Raw genomic sequence first — 18,829 nt, 5'->3', positions numbered from 1 at the left:
CTGAATTCAACAATGTACAAAAGCAAAACCCCACAACTGACTGGGATTTATCTCAGATACACAAGACTGGTTCAACATTCAAAATCTAATGTATTTCATCACATCAATAGGCAGAGAAAAATCATATAATCATATTAATGGATACAGAAAAAGCATTTGACAAAATACAACACTCATTTATGATACATTTCAGAAAATGAGAAATAGAGATCTTTCTTGATTTAAAAAAAATCCACAGAACACCTGCAGCTAACATTATTAATGGTGAGAAAATCAAGAGCTTTCCTGGTAAGATCAAGAACAAGGCAAGGATGTGCCTTCTCAGTGCTCTTTTTCAACATTGGCCTGGAATTTCTAGCTAATAAGAGAAGGAAATGAACTAAGTATTGTGATTGGGAAGGAAGAAATCATTTTTCACAGATGACATGATTGTCTTTGTGTGAAATCTGAAAGCATTGACAGAAGTTATGGAATTAATGGACAGTAATAGAAAAGTTGCAGGCTACAAGGCTAATAAAAACCCATTGCTTTCGTTTGTACCAGCATGAACATGTGTAATTTGAAAATAGAAATATATTACTCTTTACATTAGCAACCCCCAAAATGATACTTGGGCATAAATCTAACAAAATATACAAAACCTTTTTTGAGGAAAACTGCAAAATTCTGAAAGACTTCAAAGAACTACATAAATGGAGAGGTGTCCCATGTTTGTGGATAGGAAGACTCAAAGTTGTCAAGATGTAATTTCTCCCCAATGTGATCTACAAATCTGATGCAATCCCAATCAAAATTTCAGCAAGTTTTTTTGGAGTATTGACAAACTTATTCTAAAGTTTATCTGAAGAGGCACAAGACCTAGAATAGCTAACACAATATTGAAAGCAAAGAATAAAGTTGGCGGACTGACACTACCTGATTTTAAGAGTTACTATAAAGTTGGAGGAATTGTGGCTGTGTGGTGCTGGCTTAAAGAATAGATAAATGGATCTATGGAATGAAATATAGACCCCAGAAATATAATCACATAAATGTAATCAATTGGTCTTTGGTAGAAAAGCAAAGGCAATACAATATAGCAAAGATTTGCTGTCTTTCCAACCAAATGTTGTTGGAACAACTAGACAACCACATCCCAAAAATAAATCTAGGCACACACTTTCAACCTGTCACAACCATTAACTCAAAATGGATCAGACCTACATGTAAAACTTAAAATGCAAATGCAAAGTGACAGTCACTTTAGAAGACAGTTTGGCAGTGTCTTACAAAACATACTCTTACCATAAGACCCAAATGAGTTATGTCCACATTAAAACCCTGCACGTGAATGTTTATAGCAGCTTTAGTCATAATTGCCAAAACCGGAACCAATATAAATAGCTTAGGTGAGGGGATAAACTGTGGTACATCAAGATGATGAAATATTATTCACTCCTAAAAAGAAATTAGCTATAAAGTCACCAAAAGGGAATTTAAATGCACATTTTTGTGTGAAAGAATCCAACGTAAAACAGCTAAACATTCTACGATTACAGCTATGTATTTCTGGAAAAGACAAACTATGGAGGCATTAAAAGGAGGAGTGGTTGTAAGGGGTTGGCGGGGCAGGAGGTATGTATAGATAGTACACAGATAAATTTCACTGTAGTGTGAAACTACTCTGTACGATAACTACAGTGATGGATGTATATCATTGTACATTTGTGAAAACTCATAGAATGTATAATACAATGCATGGGTCATAATTAAACTATGGGCTTTGAATGATAATGATGTGTCAATGTATGTTTATCGATGCTAATACACATACCACTATGTTTACAAGGTTTCAATAGTAGGAGAGGTTGTGTGTATGTGGGGCTTGAGGGTATATGGAAATCTTTACCTTTTGCTCCATTTTGCTATGAACCTAATATTTAAAGCCTTAAAAAGTGTAGGAAAGAAAACAATGCATGGGTAATAAAATTCCTTTGATACTTTGAATGTGAGGAAAAGTTCATATTCTGCCCTCAAACTTGATAGCTCTCCTGGGAGTAGAATTCTGTGTTTAAAATCGTTACCCCAGGAATTGTGAATAATTTGCTTCTTTGTTCTAAGTTATAGTGTTTCTATGAAGTCCCAACTCATTTGGATTACAGCTTGTTTGTAAGATAATTTTTGTTAAGTGGGTTTGGCATATTTTCACCCGTTAGCTTCCATACTCCATAATTTCTATTAATCTGAAAATTCAATGTTGTTCATCTTTGGAATATCTTGAATTATTTAGTTGTTTCCATCTATCTTTTTCTGTTTTTCCTGAAATTTCAATATTTTTATTTGGATATTTGACTTTGTCGATGAGTCACATGACTCTTTCCTTTTCTGCCTTTTTAAATATTACTCCGTCACTTGATTTCAAATTATTTATCTTAAAAATTGCGGTTTCGATTTTCTCGAGTGCTTTATTTTTGCCATTTTGATCTTTTACGTTACAATCTTTCCTTGGGTGACAGTTAAATATGGGTTTTCTGCTCATGTTTAGCTGGGGACTGGTTAGACTTGGTGAGTTTTCTACTTGGGGCGTGTTGACTGTGCATTTCTCTATAACATAACTGGGCTGGACCTTTTGGAGGATCTCTGATAAGTGTCCTTAGGGCTTTTGCCTTGGCAGAAGGCTATTAGACACTATTTTCGGGGGGCCAAGTCTGGGGAGGCAGATGGTTTTCAGTGTCTCTCTGTTAGCGTGTGTGTTTCTCATGTGATCAATGATATCATTATAACTATAATCCCCCCATGGTGAATCACAAATGTCAAAACATTTTGTGCAATACCCTCTCTCATTCATTAACTTTCTTGTCTAAAATCATCTTGCTACTTGCTTTGTATTTGTTCCACCTGTTCTTGGTTCTTTTTCTCACTTTTCTGTTGGCCTTTGGATTAATTTACTATGTTTTATGATTTCATTTTATCACCACTATTGATTTTTTAAACTTAATTTTATTTAGTGATTGACTTGAGTTTAGAATATACATCTAATGAGAATCTCCTTCAAATAATATTAGTTATGGGCACCCAATAGGAGATCACAAGAGAGGAGCCTGCACATGTTTATGAACTCCTTTTGTGACTGTGGGTCCCAGAGGTTTTATATTCTTTCGGTAGCTTCCATGTAAGGATAATAAAATAGCTTTGGCAGGGGGTGCTTGATGCCATATTCATATTTGTTGCCTTCCTGCAATCCTTATGTGGATATACTTTCTAAAATAAGTCTCGGCTGGGCATGGTGGCTCCAGTCTGGGAGACAGAGCAAGACTCTGTCTCAAATAAAAAAGGAAGAAGAAAGAAAAATTAGTCTACCAAATATCTCAAACCTCCGTAACTTTGCATGGCACCTTTTGATTTAAACATAATCCTCCTTGTTCAATTTTATTCTGCTGTTGGAGATCAAGCCATTTCCTCTGATAGGCCTTCCTGATGCCCTCACATAGAATTAAGTATTTTATCCACTGAGCTACCTCTAGACATTCTTCTAGTGCTGCATCTATCAGGTTCTGTTACAAACTGCTTGTTAGATGCCAGCCTCCCCTTCTAGACCTGAGTTCCTTGAGGGCATAATACATGTGTCATTTACCTTTATATATCTGGTACTTAAAATAGAACTTGGAGACAGGATAGGTACCCTGAGTATTGTTCAGCTGAATTGTATTATTACTTGGTTATTTCAGTGGCTCTGCTTAAAATGCTAAAAAAGTTTTCTTTATTTTTACTGAATTTATGAGATATCTTTACACTTTTTCTCACAATGAAAGACTAAATGTTCCATGTTTATAAGCAAAATGTAAATAATTAAAAGATATATTGATATTTTAATTATTAAAACAAGAGAACTATGACCTGCAAATGTCCTGATATAAATAGAAGATATGAGATTGAGATTTTGTAGATATATATTTATCAACAGTTATGATATGATAATCCTCAGCTATACCTTCAGGCATTTTATAAACATGTTTGGAAAGGTAACTTATAAGCAAAGGAAACAAAGTATTACATTTATTTTATACCTAGAACTACTGAGGAATCTCAAAACTCATATGATTGCACTATTCCTATTCACTATTTGTTTTGCTTCATATGATGATTGCAGTATTCCTGTTCATTGTTTTGCTTTTAGCTAATGGGGATGTTATAACTCAATCAGTAGCTGATTAGTTTGAGCCCTCTAGGCTCTTCCTTTGTTTGCAATTGATTATGAAATAAAAGGCTTGGTTTTACTTAAAACTGTGTTTTAGCTTAATTTTGTTGTTGTTGTTGTTGTTTCTACACCAGTGTAGTGACTATGACTTGGAATTTGGAACTGAGTGTTTGCAATTGACCGTAAAATACTGTTGCACTAAAGCCAAACTTGTAGAAGGATCACCTGACCTCTGGAAGGTAAGAGGGATGATACCTTGCTTGGGTTCTTTTCTGTGCTTTTATGTGTTTGCGTGGGTGTACATTTAAAACCAGTAGTGCATTGAGTGGGAGTTAAGGGAGTCTCATGGGTTTACTGAACCATCAATGTAAAGTATCCCTTCTATTGCTTGGCTTCAAGAAAATTCACTTTGAGATAATTTACTCAGACACATCTCATTTTAACCTGTGAGATTGGTTTATTCACTTTTTTCTTTTTCTTCCTCTCTGTAGATAGCTTTATTAGTCTGTTCTCACCCTAATATAAAGAAATACCTGAGATTGGGTAATTTATAAAGGAAAGAGGTTTAATTGGCTCATGGTTCTGCAAGCTGCACAGGAAGCATAGTGGCTTCTCCTTCTGGGGAGGCCTCAGGAGGCTTCCAATTATGGCAGAAAGCAAAGGAGGAGTGAGACACTTCGAGACCTCATTCTCTTGGAAAACAGCTCCAAGGTGGAAATCTGCCCCCATGATCCAATCACCTCCCACCAGGTCTCACCTCCACAGTTAGAGATTACAATTCCCCATGAGATTTGGGCAGGGACACAGATCCAAACCATATCAATAGCCTTTTTTTTTTTTCTTCACTCAGTTGGATTAAACCTACAACTTTGCCTGCAGTATCAACATTTCCTTTCAGGCCCTGGGTAGTTGCTCCAATTTAACTAGGTTAAAAGGATATCTGCAACAGTTCCGACCCAGTGGGGGTAGTGGCTGGATCCGCTTTCTGTCTCACTGTGAGGAATTAGACTGTTTCCTGTGGCAGGGCCCAGCTCTTTTAATGGCTAACTTGCTTCTTTTTTTTCTTTTTCTTTTTTTTTTTTTTTTTTTTTTGACAGAGTTTCACTCTTCTGGCTGAGGCTGGAGGGCAATGGTGTGGTCTCATTGTAACCTCCACCTCCCAATTTCAAGCAACTCTCCTGTCTCAGCCTCCCAAGTAGCTGGGATTACAGGTGCCTACTACCACACCCGGCTAATTTTTGTATTTTTAGTAGAGACGGGGTTTCACCATGTTGGCCAGCCTAGTCTTGAACTCCTGACCTCAAGCTATCTGCCCTCCTCAGCCTCCCAAAGTGCTGGGATTACAGGTGTGAGCCACCTCGCCCAGCCTAACCTCTTTTGGAGGGAATAGAGTACTTATTGCAAACAAGATAATGGCATTATCATACTGTAGCTTCTTATCAAGGCCAGGGATGGTTTAGAATGTGATTCTTTGTTTCATTAGTTGAATTGAACAGGACTTTTGGAAATAAGAGTCTGGAAATCAGAAATAAGTACATTAGCAAATACGATTATTTCATAATCTTGAAATACATATCGCTGCTTTTGAAATATTGCTTGTAGTCTTTGGAAATCTTTATGAAACATCCATCAAAATCTGATTAGTAAAGATTCATTCTAATTGAGTCTATAAGCATATTTCCTTACTGATTTTTAAAACAGAAAGCCCTATAAGTTGATCAGTTATTTTGCACAGCAACATGATCAGCCTCACTGTATGCTAAGATTGTCTCAGGATAATCTTAAATACTTAAAATGTTGAATTCTAAGACTCCAAAATATTGACATGTAGAGAAAATTTATGTGGTGAAGAAATTTTATGCAATATTACTCTTCATTTAAGGACAACCTAAAATGTCTGCCTGCTGGGTTAACTGTCATCAACCCAGGAGGCAAATGTTTTATTCATCCTTTTCTGTATATGGCTTAGTGATATTAATTATGAGGATTTTTGGCAATTACCAATTAGATGTTTCATTAAAGATTGGGAGGCCGAGGCGAGCGAATCACGAGGTCAGGAGATCGAGACCACGGTGAAACCCCGTCTCTACTAAAAATACAAAAAATTAGTCGGGCGTGGTGGCGGGCGCCTGTAGTCCCAGCTACTCGGAGAGGCTGAGGCAGGAGAATGGCGTGAACCCGGGAGGCGGAGCTTGCAGTGAGCCGAGATTGCGCCACTGCACTCCAGCCTAGGCGACATAGGGAGACTCCGTCTCAAAAAAAAAAAAAAAAAAAAAAAAAAAAAAAAAAAAAAAAAAAAAAAAACCTGACTCACATTTCTTTGGAACTCCTTTGGCTGTCTGGCAGACTTAATTTGAAGACCAAGAAAAAAGATGGAAACTCTAAGGCGTTTTATTGCTACTGACATGTCAATAATCCCTGGTCTCACTTTTGACATCTTTGGGGCTGTGATTATTTACCTCTTGTGTGTGTTCTGAGCCTTCAACAAGTTTGTAAAGCACTCTTGAGATCTGTGGATGAAAAGGAAGCAGCACATTACTCTCTGAATGTTACATTCCATCTTCAGTGTTTTCTTTTTGGTGAGGTGTTCATATTTCTCTGTTCTCTCCAGCAAGAGTGTTAGTCCTCAGGTACATCTTGATACTCTGCTCCCCTTTTATGTGCAACAAATATAAGTGCACACTAACCTGATTGGCCTTTCCACACAGTGCTTCCCTTGGTTCCACTGGTGAGTCCCTTTTTAGGGACATTGTTGTGGGTTCAACTGTCCCCTAAAAAGGTATGTTCAAGTCCTAATCTGTGGCACCTGTGCATGTGACCTTATTTGGAAATAGTGTCTTTGCAGATATAATCAAGTTAAGATGAGGTCCTGCTGGAGTAGGGTAGGCCCCAAAGCCAATATGACTAATATCTGTACAAGAATAGAAGAGACACAGATACAGGGAGAAGGCCATGTGATGATGGAGGTGGATATTGGAGTGACACATCTGTAAGCCAAGGAATGGCAGGGGTTGCCAGCCATCACCAGAAGCTAGGAAGAGGCTGGAAAGAATTCTTCCCAAAAGCTTTCAGAGGATTCTACTTGTATCTTGATTTCGGATGTCTAGTCTCCAGACTGTGAGAGAATATAAATTTTTCAGTTTTTTTTTTTTTTTTTTTTTTTTTGACGGAGTCTTGCTCTGTCATCAGGTTGGAGTGCATGGCGCAATCTTGACTCACTGCAACCTCCAACTCCCTGGTTCAAGCGATTCTCCCGCCTCAGCTTCCCGAGTAGCTGGGACTACAGGCACGTGCCACCACGCCCAGCTAGTTTTTGTATTTTTAGTAGAGACGGGATTTCGCCATGTTGGCCAGGATGGTCTTGATCTCCTGACTTTGTGATCTGCCCGTCTTGGCCTCCCAAAGTGCTGGGATTACAGGCGTGAGCCACCGCGCCCAGCCAAATTTCTGTTGTTTGAAGCCTGCCGGTTTGTAGTAATTCACTGTAGCAGTCCTGGGAAACACATGCTGAAAGGGCGATCCCCCCCTAGAAATCAGCATCATAGCATCACTTTCCACACGGAATGGAAGTAGAGAGCTCTACTCTTATGAATGAGATTTGAATAATGCCATGCTTCAAAGGGAGCTTGGACCCTAAAAGGCCTGTCATGCTCTGGATTGGGGAAAATGTCTTACAGATAGACATTGTAAGCGTTTTTTGTTTGTTTGTTTTTTGGTATCACATTTTTTTCCCTGTTAAGTGAGGTGATAGTAGAATGCAAATATTGCTGTTGTTTTCAGGGTCCCTATTTTCTCTTTCTGCCTTTTGTCTCATCTTTGATTTCTCTTTTTGGTATTTTCATAGCTAATTATTTAACCCCTTTTGATAACATTGTAAGATTTGTCATTAGGCTTTTACTTTAATTTTGTGATCTTATTTTGTATGACAAGAGTATTTATTTTATACAACAATGGAGTTTATGCTTTGAAATTAGTGTCCTAATTCTACACTAACTCCAAAGATGCTGCCTTTTAAAAAAAATTGCATCTGAAAAGTTCTAGTACAATTATGCTGAACTGGTACTGGACTCAGATGGCATGGCCATGTACTTGAAACACGATTCAAAAATCTGACAGTAAAAGACACATTTGGACATAATCGAGGCATTTTATTACCATGGACAGTGTAAGGCAAAGGAGGATCCTGAAACATGGAGCAATACACCTTCCCTTTCCCCTGAAAAGTCAGGGAGTTCACTTCACATTGGTTTAAAGAGTGACTTGAAATTTCTGAGGACTGCACATAGTACTAGAATTTCAGTAGTAGAATTTCAGTTGCCACCAGAAATCCTAGGAGGATTATTTTGTATTTTATTTCATTTAATTAATTTTTTTGAGATAGACTCTTGCTCTGTCACCCAGGCTGGAGTGCAGTGGCAAGATCTCGGCTCACTGCAACCTCTGCCTCCTGGGTTCAAGTGACTCTCCTGCCTCAGCCTCCCAAATAGCTAGGACTATAGGTGCATGCCACCATGCACGGCTGATTTTTGTATTTTTAGTAGAGACGGGGTCTCACTACGTTGGCCAGGCTGGTCTGTATTTTGTATTTTATAAATACGTTTTGGTAAAAGTAAAAAGTAAACATTCTGGCTTGATGTCACCTTCCTTTGCTAGCTCTTCTGGGGTCTGGAGACAATATCAGTTTTTTTTTTTCTTTCAAATCACCGTGCAGGGTAGAAAATGGCCACAGTACCCCACTCCCCCCGCCAGGATGATGAGCACTGAGGAGTACAGAACTGGTTCTGGGAGTAGGGATCAGCTGTCATGCTTTCCTGGAGTAGTCTTGCTTTGACAGGCCCAAGTAAACACTCTTATTTTGATGAGATTTCATCTAGTCTGCATAACAACTTGAGTCCCTTTAATTTAGAGTTGTACCATATTTTTGACCCCATTTACTTTTAATTAACTTGGTCTCTTACTACACTGTACAGACTTAATTGAACAGACGTCTTGTTTCTAAATGTCAAAACCATCTTCAAGCCATACAAGATTGATAACCAGTTACTGAAGAAATTTAACCACCGTGTTCCATTGTCTGAATGTGCTTTTTTAGGAGTTTCTGAAGTTTTTGTATAATCACAATATTATTGGAATGAATGACTTTTGAGGATTCCTTTTGTTGGGGAATACATTTTTTTAAGGTCCAAGTATTTCAGCATCTGTTTAAAAACAAAAGAAACCAAATAGTCCCTATTTGGTTTTTGTAATTCCAAAAACACAATATGGTGACATTGTTTCTCTTCAGATATTTTTATATAGTTATCCAGCATTTTATATAGGTATCCAGAAAAGAATATTTTCTATATGTATATGATTGGTAAGGAAATAAGTTCTGAAAAATCTATACCTAATAAACATTCTATTATCTTTGAAACGTTAAGTTTTGCCTATTTATTGTGAAGGGAAAGATGGGAGAACATTATGTGTCACCTTAAGTTATTGGAGATAGTGGTCAACTGGCTGTGTTCTGAAAGTTTTTTTTTGTTTTTGTTTTTGTTTTTTTTGTTTTTTTTTTTTTTACTATTTTGTGTCTCAACACAGAAAGAAGAACAACATGTAGACGTGATAGGAATGAGAAATTCCCACCGTGTTTTTACCTTACCGTGCCTATGAAATTGGAATTTTTATCCTCCAGATTAGCTAACTACTAGATTTGTACAGAAACTTTATTTAGTGAAGTGGGCTACTGCACTTCTATCCAAAATAGATTCCTCTGCTGTTCCTTTATCCTGGCAGGTAAATCCTGGACCAAAACTATACCTTACTATCCAGAAATAAAGTAGCAGCTAACTTGGTAACACAGATAAAAAGTTGTTCAAGCAATTCAACCAATCTATTAAAATGTGAAATGCTATAGTGTTTCTAAAACAAGCACATGCCAACCAAAACTAGTGACTTTTAAAGTACTTTTAGCCTTATTTTTTTCCTACATAGCTAACATACTTCAAAAGCAGTATGACTGGAAAATGTTGTAATTCTCAATTGATGGGTTTTTCATTTTTTCCATCTAACTTTTACAGCAGTATGGGTTGTCCTTATTTTAATTAAAAAAACCAGCACCCCGACAATGAGTTATTGAAGTTCCTTTTGTTCTGTTAGCATGATCAGTAGTCTTCCTTTGACCTTGTACAATACTCTATAATGAAAAATTACTTAAAAAAGTCAATCCTGTAGTGATGAGAAAGAACTTCAATCCTCTAATTTGCTGGTTTTCAGACTGTGCTCACTAGAGCCTCGGGGGCCACCTGAAGACGAGGAAAGTTTCTGTGCAGGTGAAATTCCAACCCAACACCTGGCACTCACCTAGTTCAGCTCAATTTTTCTCTCTTTTGTTTGATTGTGCTTCTGTGTGCTATTTCAGCTGAGTTTAGGCATGGTGAGGTAATAATATGGTAGGAATTTCTCAAAATGGGTGTTTAGAACACTTGCATCATAAATATCTAGGTACTTGAATGTAGCTTTTAAGACCTTATAAAAGCTTATTAATACTGTGTCATTATTTACTATGTATTTCAGCTCTGTGATATAGAATTAATTTCTGCAACACAATGCACTTACATGTTCTGTACCTGAGCTCACTGGATGGGGGTCTGTGAAGTATCTGCCATAGGACAGACACATGCCATGTTGGCAGGTTACATTACAAGGAACAGATTACAATTATGAGGAGGCTGCATATTTTTAAGGAAAGATCATCATTGTTCTTAGGCACATAGTGGTCTAAGAAAGCCCTATAGGCTCTTTCTATTTTAGCCACATTTTTAATAAAAATCTTACAAGGTGAATCTTATCTAGGTTCTTACAGGTATATGTAATTCAGAAGGAAGTCCCTCTTAACATAAATTGACCTCTCAGAATTATTTCAGCTAAGAATGTAACTCAGTGACTTTTTTGTTATACACAGACTTCCACCCTACCTTTTTTACTCTAGTATAAAACCTCATTTTTATGCAGTCATGTTAAAACTGTTGTTTAAATGCTACCACATTTTCTTTCAGTATAATACTTGAGTTACATTAAGATTTCAGTAACCACTGCCACATAATATCTTAATTTATTCAAAGATTTAAAAACAAATCAGCCATTTGTAGAAATAGAATATATTTTATGTGAATTTGCTGATGCTTTTCTAATTGAGAAAATGTCAGTATTACATGTTTATAGCTTCTGAAAAATCAAGAATTTCCTTGGGGGCATTATGTTATTGCTTGCACATTCTTTCCTGCTCTGTTAAGTCTAATGAAGTTTATCTGTCCTTTAGGTGACCTACAAACGAGATCTGTATGCGACTGAATCGATTATTAAGGGTATGTTTGGCCTTATGACTGTCAGTTCCTGTGTTTCAAAAATGTAAGCCAGTTTGGAATTTCTCATGACAGTTTAAATCCCAGCAATCTCAAAAGCAGAAAAGCCTGTAGGCCAAGGTCTCTGATTCATTTTTTTGAAAATAATTACATTTTATGTTGTTTCATGCTAGAGAAATAGCAGTTATTATGATACCACATTGATTTTAATTTTTATAAAGAAAATACTTTATTAACTTGAGGGAAGTATGGGACATTGATACAATTAGAAGGAAAATAGCAAAACCTGATTTTAATGATTTTGTAAAGGTCTCACCTCATTTTTACTATTAAGAGGACTGCCCTCTCCCCTTAACAGTGTCGCATCAGTACATTAGACAGCATCTTCCATGTGAGAAACATTGTTTTTCCTACCTGGAGAAATTAGGCTGGACAGGGTGATTTTTAAAATTTCTTTTGGGTTCTGACAATGACTGCAATTTTGTAATTGTAGATATCATATGTGTGATAACTCTTTTTTAGTTCTTTTTCATCTCTGACTCAAAGATCCCAGCTAAATAGAGGTAGTTTATTTAACAAGCAACAAGTATTTGTTATTTTGCTTAACACTGTGCAAGGAATGTAATTAAGATGCACTAGGGACAGTCTTGCTGTATTTTTGTAGCCTGTTATTTAAGTCAGTTTTCTCAGTCTTGGCACTACATTGGCATTTTAGTCTGGAAAATCCTAAGCTGTGTGGACCGTTTTGTGCATTACAAGTTGTTTAGCAGCATGCCTGGCCTCTGCTCACAAGCTGCCAGAAGTACCCATCCCTCACTCCCCTTCCCCTGGTTTTGACAGCCAAAGATGTCTCCTGATACTGCCAGATGTTCCCTAGGGATAAAAACATCTCCACTAATAGAGAACCACTATTTTAAAATATGGACTCCTAGCAAAATCAGAGCTGTTCACCCCAATCCTGAAACACATGTGATGCTTTACAGTGTGTTAGTAACTGATTTCTTTGAAGATAGATTATGGCTAGAACTACATGTTCAGGTTTTCATTGAGAGGTCAACTTCCAAATTAAAACTTTTCTTGAAGTAGAAAAATGTACTGAATCTGCATTCGGAGTGCATCAATTTATTAAACAATTTTGGGAAACCCTATTTAACCATCAACAGACTTCACATTCAGAAAATGAAAATCTTTTCTCTGATCATGACAATGTATTTGTGGTTTACCCTCAAGTTCTTTGCCCTTCAAGGTATGTTGTTTTAAACTATTAATGTACTATAACTTATGCATCTGTTTGTGTGTATGTAAACAGATCATTTATAGCTATAAATCAAAATGTTGACATATATTTACATATCAACCAAGCAATGCGTAAACATTACTCTGGAAAAGTCAGCTGAACCATGATGTGGTTGGTCATGTCCTCAACACAAGGAAATATAAAACTCAGTTTGGTTTCTTCACAGAGCTTTGTATGTACTACATAGGAAAAATAGAAATGATTTTTTTTTTTGTCAACAATTGGTTGTTCGACTAAGGAATATAGTTGTAATACTTGGCCTATATATTATCAGAGGCTTCTTAAAAATGTAAAAACCTATACTGCAAGTGTTATTGCAGGAGCTATGACTTTGGAAATTGTTTGCAGAAATCGCTTTTATTTATGTAATAGGGTCTGGCCTGCTACTTTTATTTTGTAAGTATTTAAAACATGTTCTACTTTTATTCTTAGGGAAGATAAATCCGACCTGCCTAGTGTAAACAGCTCATTTAGGTCAACAAACTTTTAGTTCTTTATGTTTTAGGGTTTGTATATCTAATAACTTCCCAGGAGATTCTGATGCTTCTGGTAGACTTTGAGGATTGCTGCTCTGGGGCCTTTCTACTCTGAGTGAATGCTCTAGACCAGTAGCATTGTGATACCGGAGAACTAGAATCTCAGGCCCCACATCATTCAATCAGAATCTACATTTTAACAGGAGCTCTGGTTGATTAGTTTGTACATTAAATTCCAGACATCTTCCTCTAGGCTGCTCCTCAGTCTTTTATAGGTTTATTTCTAAATAATATCTTTATTGCATTAAGAGCTTTAAGTCTTACGATGCTCTCCCAGCTGCAAATTCTTGTTTGCTCACCTGAGATTACCCCTTCCATTTACGACTTGTACTCAAGACTATCTCTGATAGTAGAAATGCCTCTCTGGGCATAGGAAAGAGAGAACTCTTGGATTAAAAAAAATTCCAAAATATAATATAGTATATAGCCTACTATGAGAGCTGCATATTTACCTGTAGGCATTTTCCTAGTGTATTAATCAGGGTTATTTAGAGAAACAGAACCAGTAGGATATACAGAGATATAGATAGGATGTATACATAGATTTATTATGAGGGATTGGCTCACGTGATGATGGAGGCTAAGTCCCACAATCTGCCAGCTGCAAGCTGGAGGCCCAGGAAAGCCAGTGGTAGAGTTCCAGTACAAACCCAAAGGTGGGATTTTGGATCCTACCACAAGGTGAAACTTAAGATGCATAAATGTTTATGCTCAATGCAGTAATAAAGGCTATAGAGCTTCTAAGCCAGTTCAAGTTCAGGACTGATTTTGCCAGCAAATTTATATATAAAAATTGTTTATTATGGTTTTAAGAACTTTTTGGATTTCAGCATTGCCTGCAACACTGTATGAACCTGTTTTAGATTGTGATTCAATGAAGGTGGAAAGAATGTCTAATTTTTATGTTGCATCCCCTAACATTTAGTTGAGTTGAATTGCATAATAGGCTAACAGATACAGCTGCAGTTTTTCTCTAGAATCTAAGGGAATGTATGGCCCTTCTCTCCTGCCTTACCACTCTGCCTGCTCCTGACACATGCTTACAGGGAATAGAATATCTATCACTATGTCACTTTTTTTCCTTTTAAAACATAGAAGTGGTATAGTATTTGAGCATTCTTTGTCAAGATTTAAAACCAAGACTTGGAGGACATTGGACTCATGCTAGGTGCCTTATATGTTATCTCACTTATTCTTTACAATAACGCTGTAAGATACATACATTGCTCTCATTTTGCAGGTGGGAAAACTGATCTAGGTTACTTTCCTCTGGGTCACACGGTTAGTAAGAGCAAGATCCATTATTTAAGCTCAGGTCTCCATTGTCTTTAAGTTTGACTCTAGGATATGTCCATTTTGTACCTCTGATTCACATAGCTACTCCTGCTGCTTGCTAAAGCAGATGCTGGATTCAAGAGCTCTCTCTTGGGTGAGTACATCAGTGGTTTATGAAGGTCAGCTTGCCTAGTTCTGATTCCTCTGAGTCGAAAACTATACCTTCAGCTGGTGTGAAGAATGATCCTATAAGTAAGACAGAAAGTTTTCTCTCCCAGTGTTTTCCTAAGCACATAGTACAGTCTTCTAGAAAGTGTTACTGGCATCCACAGGTGTGTGAAAAGCATATAATGTTGTAATGACAGATTTCTAGACATGCTCAGAAAAAATAATAAAATTCCAAATCAAAATAATTGTTTTAAAATGATTTGGGGTACTGTTTAATTGTTTTTTCTGTTGTTAATTCTGGTAGTTGATGTTCATTTCTAGGCATAACAGATTTCCTTTCTAGGATAGAACTTTTTTTGTTCTGTGATAAGTGCTTCATGTTTGTTTTTTTTAAGTGTCCTTCCTGAGCTGTTTTTTTTCTCTCAAATAACAATTATTCCTGGTCAACAAATTGTATTCTATTAAAGTAACTATTTTGTTGTTTACTTGGTTTGTTTTCAGGTGCTAGAAAACATTTCTAGGATAAATATCATGTCTCATGTTTTGCAAGAACATTTTGTACTCCAAAATTTACTTATCACCAAAGTAGCCTGTGTGTTTTGGTCCACCTTAATTTATGTTCAAGTCAACATCTTTGGTTTAGTATGGGAATTTTGATGTTGGGAGAAAAACGAATATTCTTTCATTGGTATTTGGTGTAGGTTTGCTAACTTCAAGGCATGCTTTTGACTAAAATCTCCAAATTGTGGTAGATAGCAAGTCTCCAAATCTGATTTTTATCTTATGTTTTCAGATAATTTTAAAGCTTAATTTATTTTAGCATCAATATGTTTATATGTATTTCCATTTATGGTAAACTATTTGAAAAAACATGTATAGAAAGTGGTAGTTTCATGTGTCTTTCAGAGTCTATTAAAATATAATTAATTACAAATTTGTTAAAACTGCATAAAAAAAGCATTCATAATAATCCCTTTTCTTAGGTAGAGGGTTGGATTTGGTTGTTGTTCTTTAATGTTTAACTCATTCAGGGTTCTACTGTGAGTGAAATTTAAAACAATTTTCTAGGGAGTAGTATGATTAATTGGTACAACAAGACACTGGACTGACTGATAAGTTTGTAAATATCCACTTAACAAAGAGGTATTGTAGTTTTGTCGCCCAAGCTGGTTGAGCCCACCCAAGCCTGCTCTGCATGCTCAGATGAACCCAAATGATTAAAGTGGTAACAGATGCCAGTGGTAACATACTTTATATAGATTTGCATAAGCCATACAAACAGTTCCAACCCACACTTGATTTAGTATGCTGACCATATCCTGGCATGAAGGTCAATATTCTAAGAGTTTCTAAGAAAAGCCCCTGTGGAATTTCTAAATAAAATACTGCATTTATTTTCTACCACCATTCTTCAACTACTTAATATATTCAATATTGTGGCTAAACAGTACTTTTAAAATTTTATTTTATTCTTTCTTGGTTATACTTGTACAAACCCAAGTAAGCCTGTGCTATAAAACTGCCTCATGGTGCCTGTTTTCATATATGGTGGTGTGTATTGAAAAAGAGGAAAAATAGGTAAAATTGGAAATCCATTTCATCCCTTTTGGTTTTAACTGGCTTTAGTTAATCTTTTTTTCAAGTCATTATGTAATATTTTCCATTTGTTAGGTATTTTAAGGAAATTGGTTTTCTCTGAAATTCTCATTGGTTCAGAAACCTACATCTTATTCAGATAAGTGATACTGGTAGATTTCTTTCAATAAGTACTTAGCAACTGTCAGGTTATCCTCATGCCGTATTTTGTTTGTTTATTTGTTTTTGAAAAACTATACCAATAGAAAAGCAGTTAAATTCTTTTATATTTATACATTGAAAGTAGCTAAATATACTTTTAATTGGCATTGACTGCAATGAATAAAATCACATGAGAATACCTTTGGTTCAGAATTGCTGAGAACTAGGAAGACTGTGTTGGAGTGTGTTTTATGAATATGCAGAAACTAGTCCCTTGATTTCTTAGTGATCCTTTAACTTTTTTACTTAAAATTATGGCATTTGAAGTGCAAGATTGTTTGTTTTGGAATCCCTTGGATCAAGTTGGAAAGATGAGGAACTTTAAATCAGGTTTTCCACATCTGTGACCAGACAACATTCCGCATCTGTGGTATGTTCTCATCAGCCTTTTTCTTGTTAAATGCCCAGGGATAACACCATTTATGTTATTAGTCATGTGTTTTGGACAATGCAAAGTGACAGCTAAGATTATTTATATAGTAACCCCAAGTTTTGATGTTTCTGGCTTTGAGTATGACACTTAATTTTCCAAATTTTCACAATAACACCATAACTTCTTTATACATAATATTTTTTGTTCTGCAGTCGCTCAAAGAATACTGTGACTGTATCTTTTGTGAATCTGTAAGAACATTTGCGTCAAACTTTAATTAGTAAAAGCAGGAAGGCTGCAACAGGATTTAAGAGCAGTTTATTCCCCTTGAAATCTTACTGTAAAAAAAAAAAAGTAAATTGGAAAGTTCAATATTTGGGTCAGGATTAGGAAAAGTAGAGTTCACTTGTTTTAGTTTTACCATTTCCTTAATTTGTTGTCAGCGAAATAGTAATTTAAGCATATACAAGTAAATCTGTCGCTTTTGAAGGGCACATTGAGGTATTAAGCAACTAGCTAAATAAGACTTCATATCAGACAAAAGCCAGTCACTGACACTTCACTCTGATGCAGGTAGTTAAAAAAAAACCCAAATAAACCAAATGATGATATTTATGCTCAAAGCAAATAGTACATTTGGTAAATATCCTCATGAGTCACCAACCTTGGAACTTTGCTTTTCCTTCTAAATTTTCTCTCAACTAACTTAGAGAATATATACTTTGAAAAGAAAAAAAAAACATTGATTTTGTATCCTGAGACTTTGCTGAAGTTGCTTATCAGCTTAAGGAGATTTTGGGCTGAGACAGTGGGGTTTTCTAGATATACAATCATGTCATCTGCAAACAGGGACAATTTGACTTCCTCTTTTCCTAATTGAATATGCTTTATTTCCTTCTCCTGCCTGATTGCCCTGGCCAGAACTTCCAACCCTATGTTGAATAGGAGTGGTAAGAGAGGGCATCCCTGTCTTGTGCCAGTTTTCAAAGGGAATGCTTCCAGTTTTTGCCCATTCCGTATGATATTGGCTGTGGGTTTGTCATAGATAGCTCTTATTATTTTGAGATATGTCCCATCAATACCTAATTTATTGAGAGTTTTTAGCATGAAGGGTTGTTGAATTTTGTCAAAGGCCTTTTCTGCATCTATTGAGATAATCATGTGGTTTTTGTCTTTGGTTCTGTTTATATGCTGGATTACATTTACTGATTTGCATATGTTGAACCAGCCTTGCATCCTAGGGATGAAGCCCACTTGATCATGGTGGATAAGCTTTTGGATGTGCTGCTGGATTCGGTTTGCCAGTATTTTATTGAGGATTTTTGCATCAATGTTCATCAAGGATATTGGTCTGAAATTCTCTTTTTTGGTTGTGTCTCTGCCAGGCTTTGGTATCAGGATGCTGCTGGCCTCATAAAATGTGTTAGGGAGGATTCCCTCTTTTTCTATTGATTGAAATAGTTTCAGGAGGAATGGTACCAGTTCTTCCTTGTACCTCTGGTAGAATTCGGCTGTGAATCCATCAGGTCCTGGACTCTTTTTGGTTGGTAAGCTATTAATTATTGCCACAATTTCAGAGCCTATTATTGGTCTATTCAGAGATTCAACTTCTTCCTGGTTTAGTCTTGGGAGGGTGTATCTGTCGAGAAATTTATCCGTTTCTTCTAGATTTTCTAATTTATTTGTGTAGAGGTGTTTGTAGTATTCTCTGATGGTAGATTGTATTTCGGTGGGATCGGTGGTGATATCCCCTTTATCATTTTTTATTGCGTCTATTTGATTTTTCTCTCTTTTCTTCTTTATTAGTCTTGCTAGCGGTCTATCAATTTTGTTGATCTTTTCAAAAAACCAGCTCCTGGATTC

The 18,829-nt window shown here is 36.3% G+C and overlaps 1 protein-coding gene across 1 annotated transcript in view; it reads left to right on the top strand.

Moving 5' to 3' along the window:
* CRPPA (CDP-L-ribitol pyrophosphorylase A) overlaps positions 1-18,829 on the top strand; it is a 324,334-nt gene that overhangs the window by 107,870 nt on the left and 197,635 nt on the right. Inside the window, exons 5-6 of the mRNA XM_030823123.1 lie at positions 4,312-4,416; positions 11,478-11,523. Of these exons, the coding sequence (XP_030678983.1) occupies positions 4,312-4,416; positions 11,478-11,523 (151 nt within the window). The remainder of the gene's footprint in view (positions 1-4,311; positions 4,417-11,477; positions 11,524-18,829) is intronic.

The sequence above is a fragment of the Nomascus leucogenys genome, chromosome 11 (assembly GCF_006542625.1).
Source record: "Nomascus leucogenys isolate Asia chromosome 11, Asia_NLE_v1, whole genome shotgun sequence".
Classification (NCBI taxonomy): Eukaryota; Metazoa; Chordata; class Mammalia; order Primates; family Hylobatidae; genus Nomascus; species Nomascus leucogenys.
The sequence above is the reverse complement of the archived record's forward strand: the minus strand, read 5'-3'. Positions and strand labels throughout refer to the sequence as shown.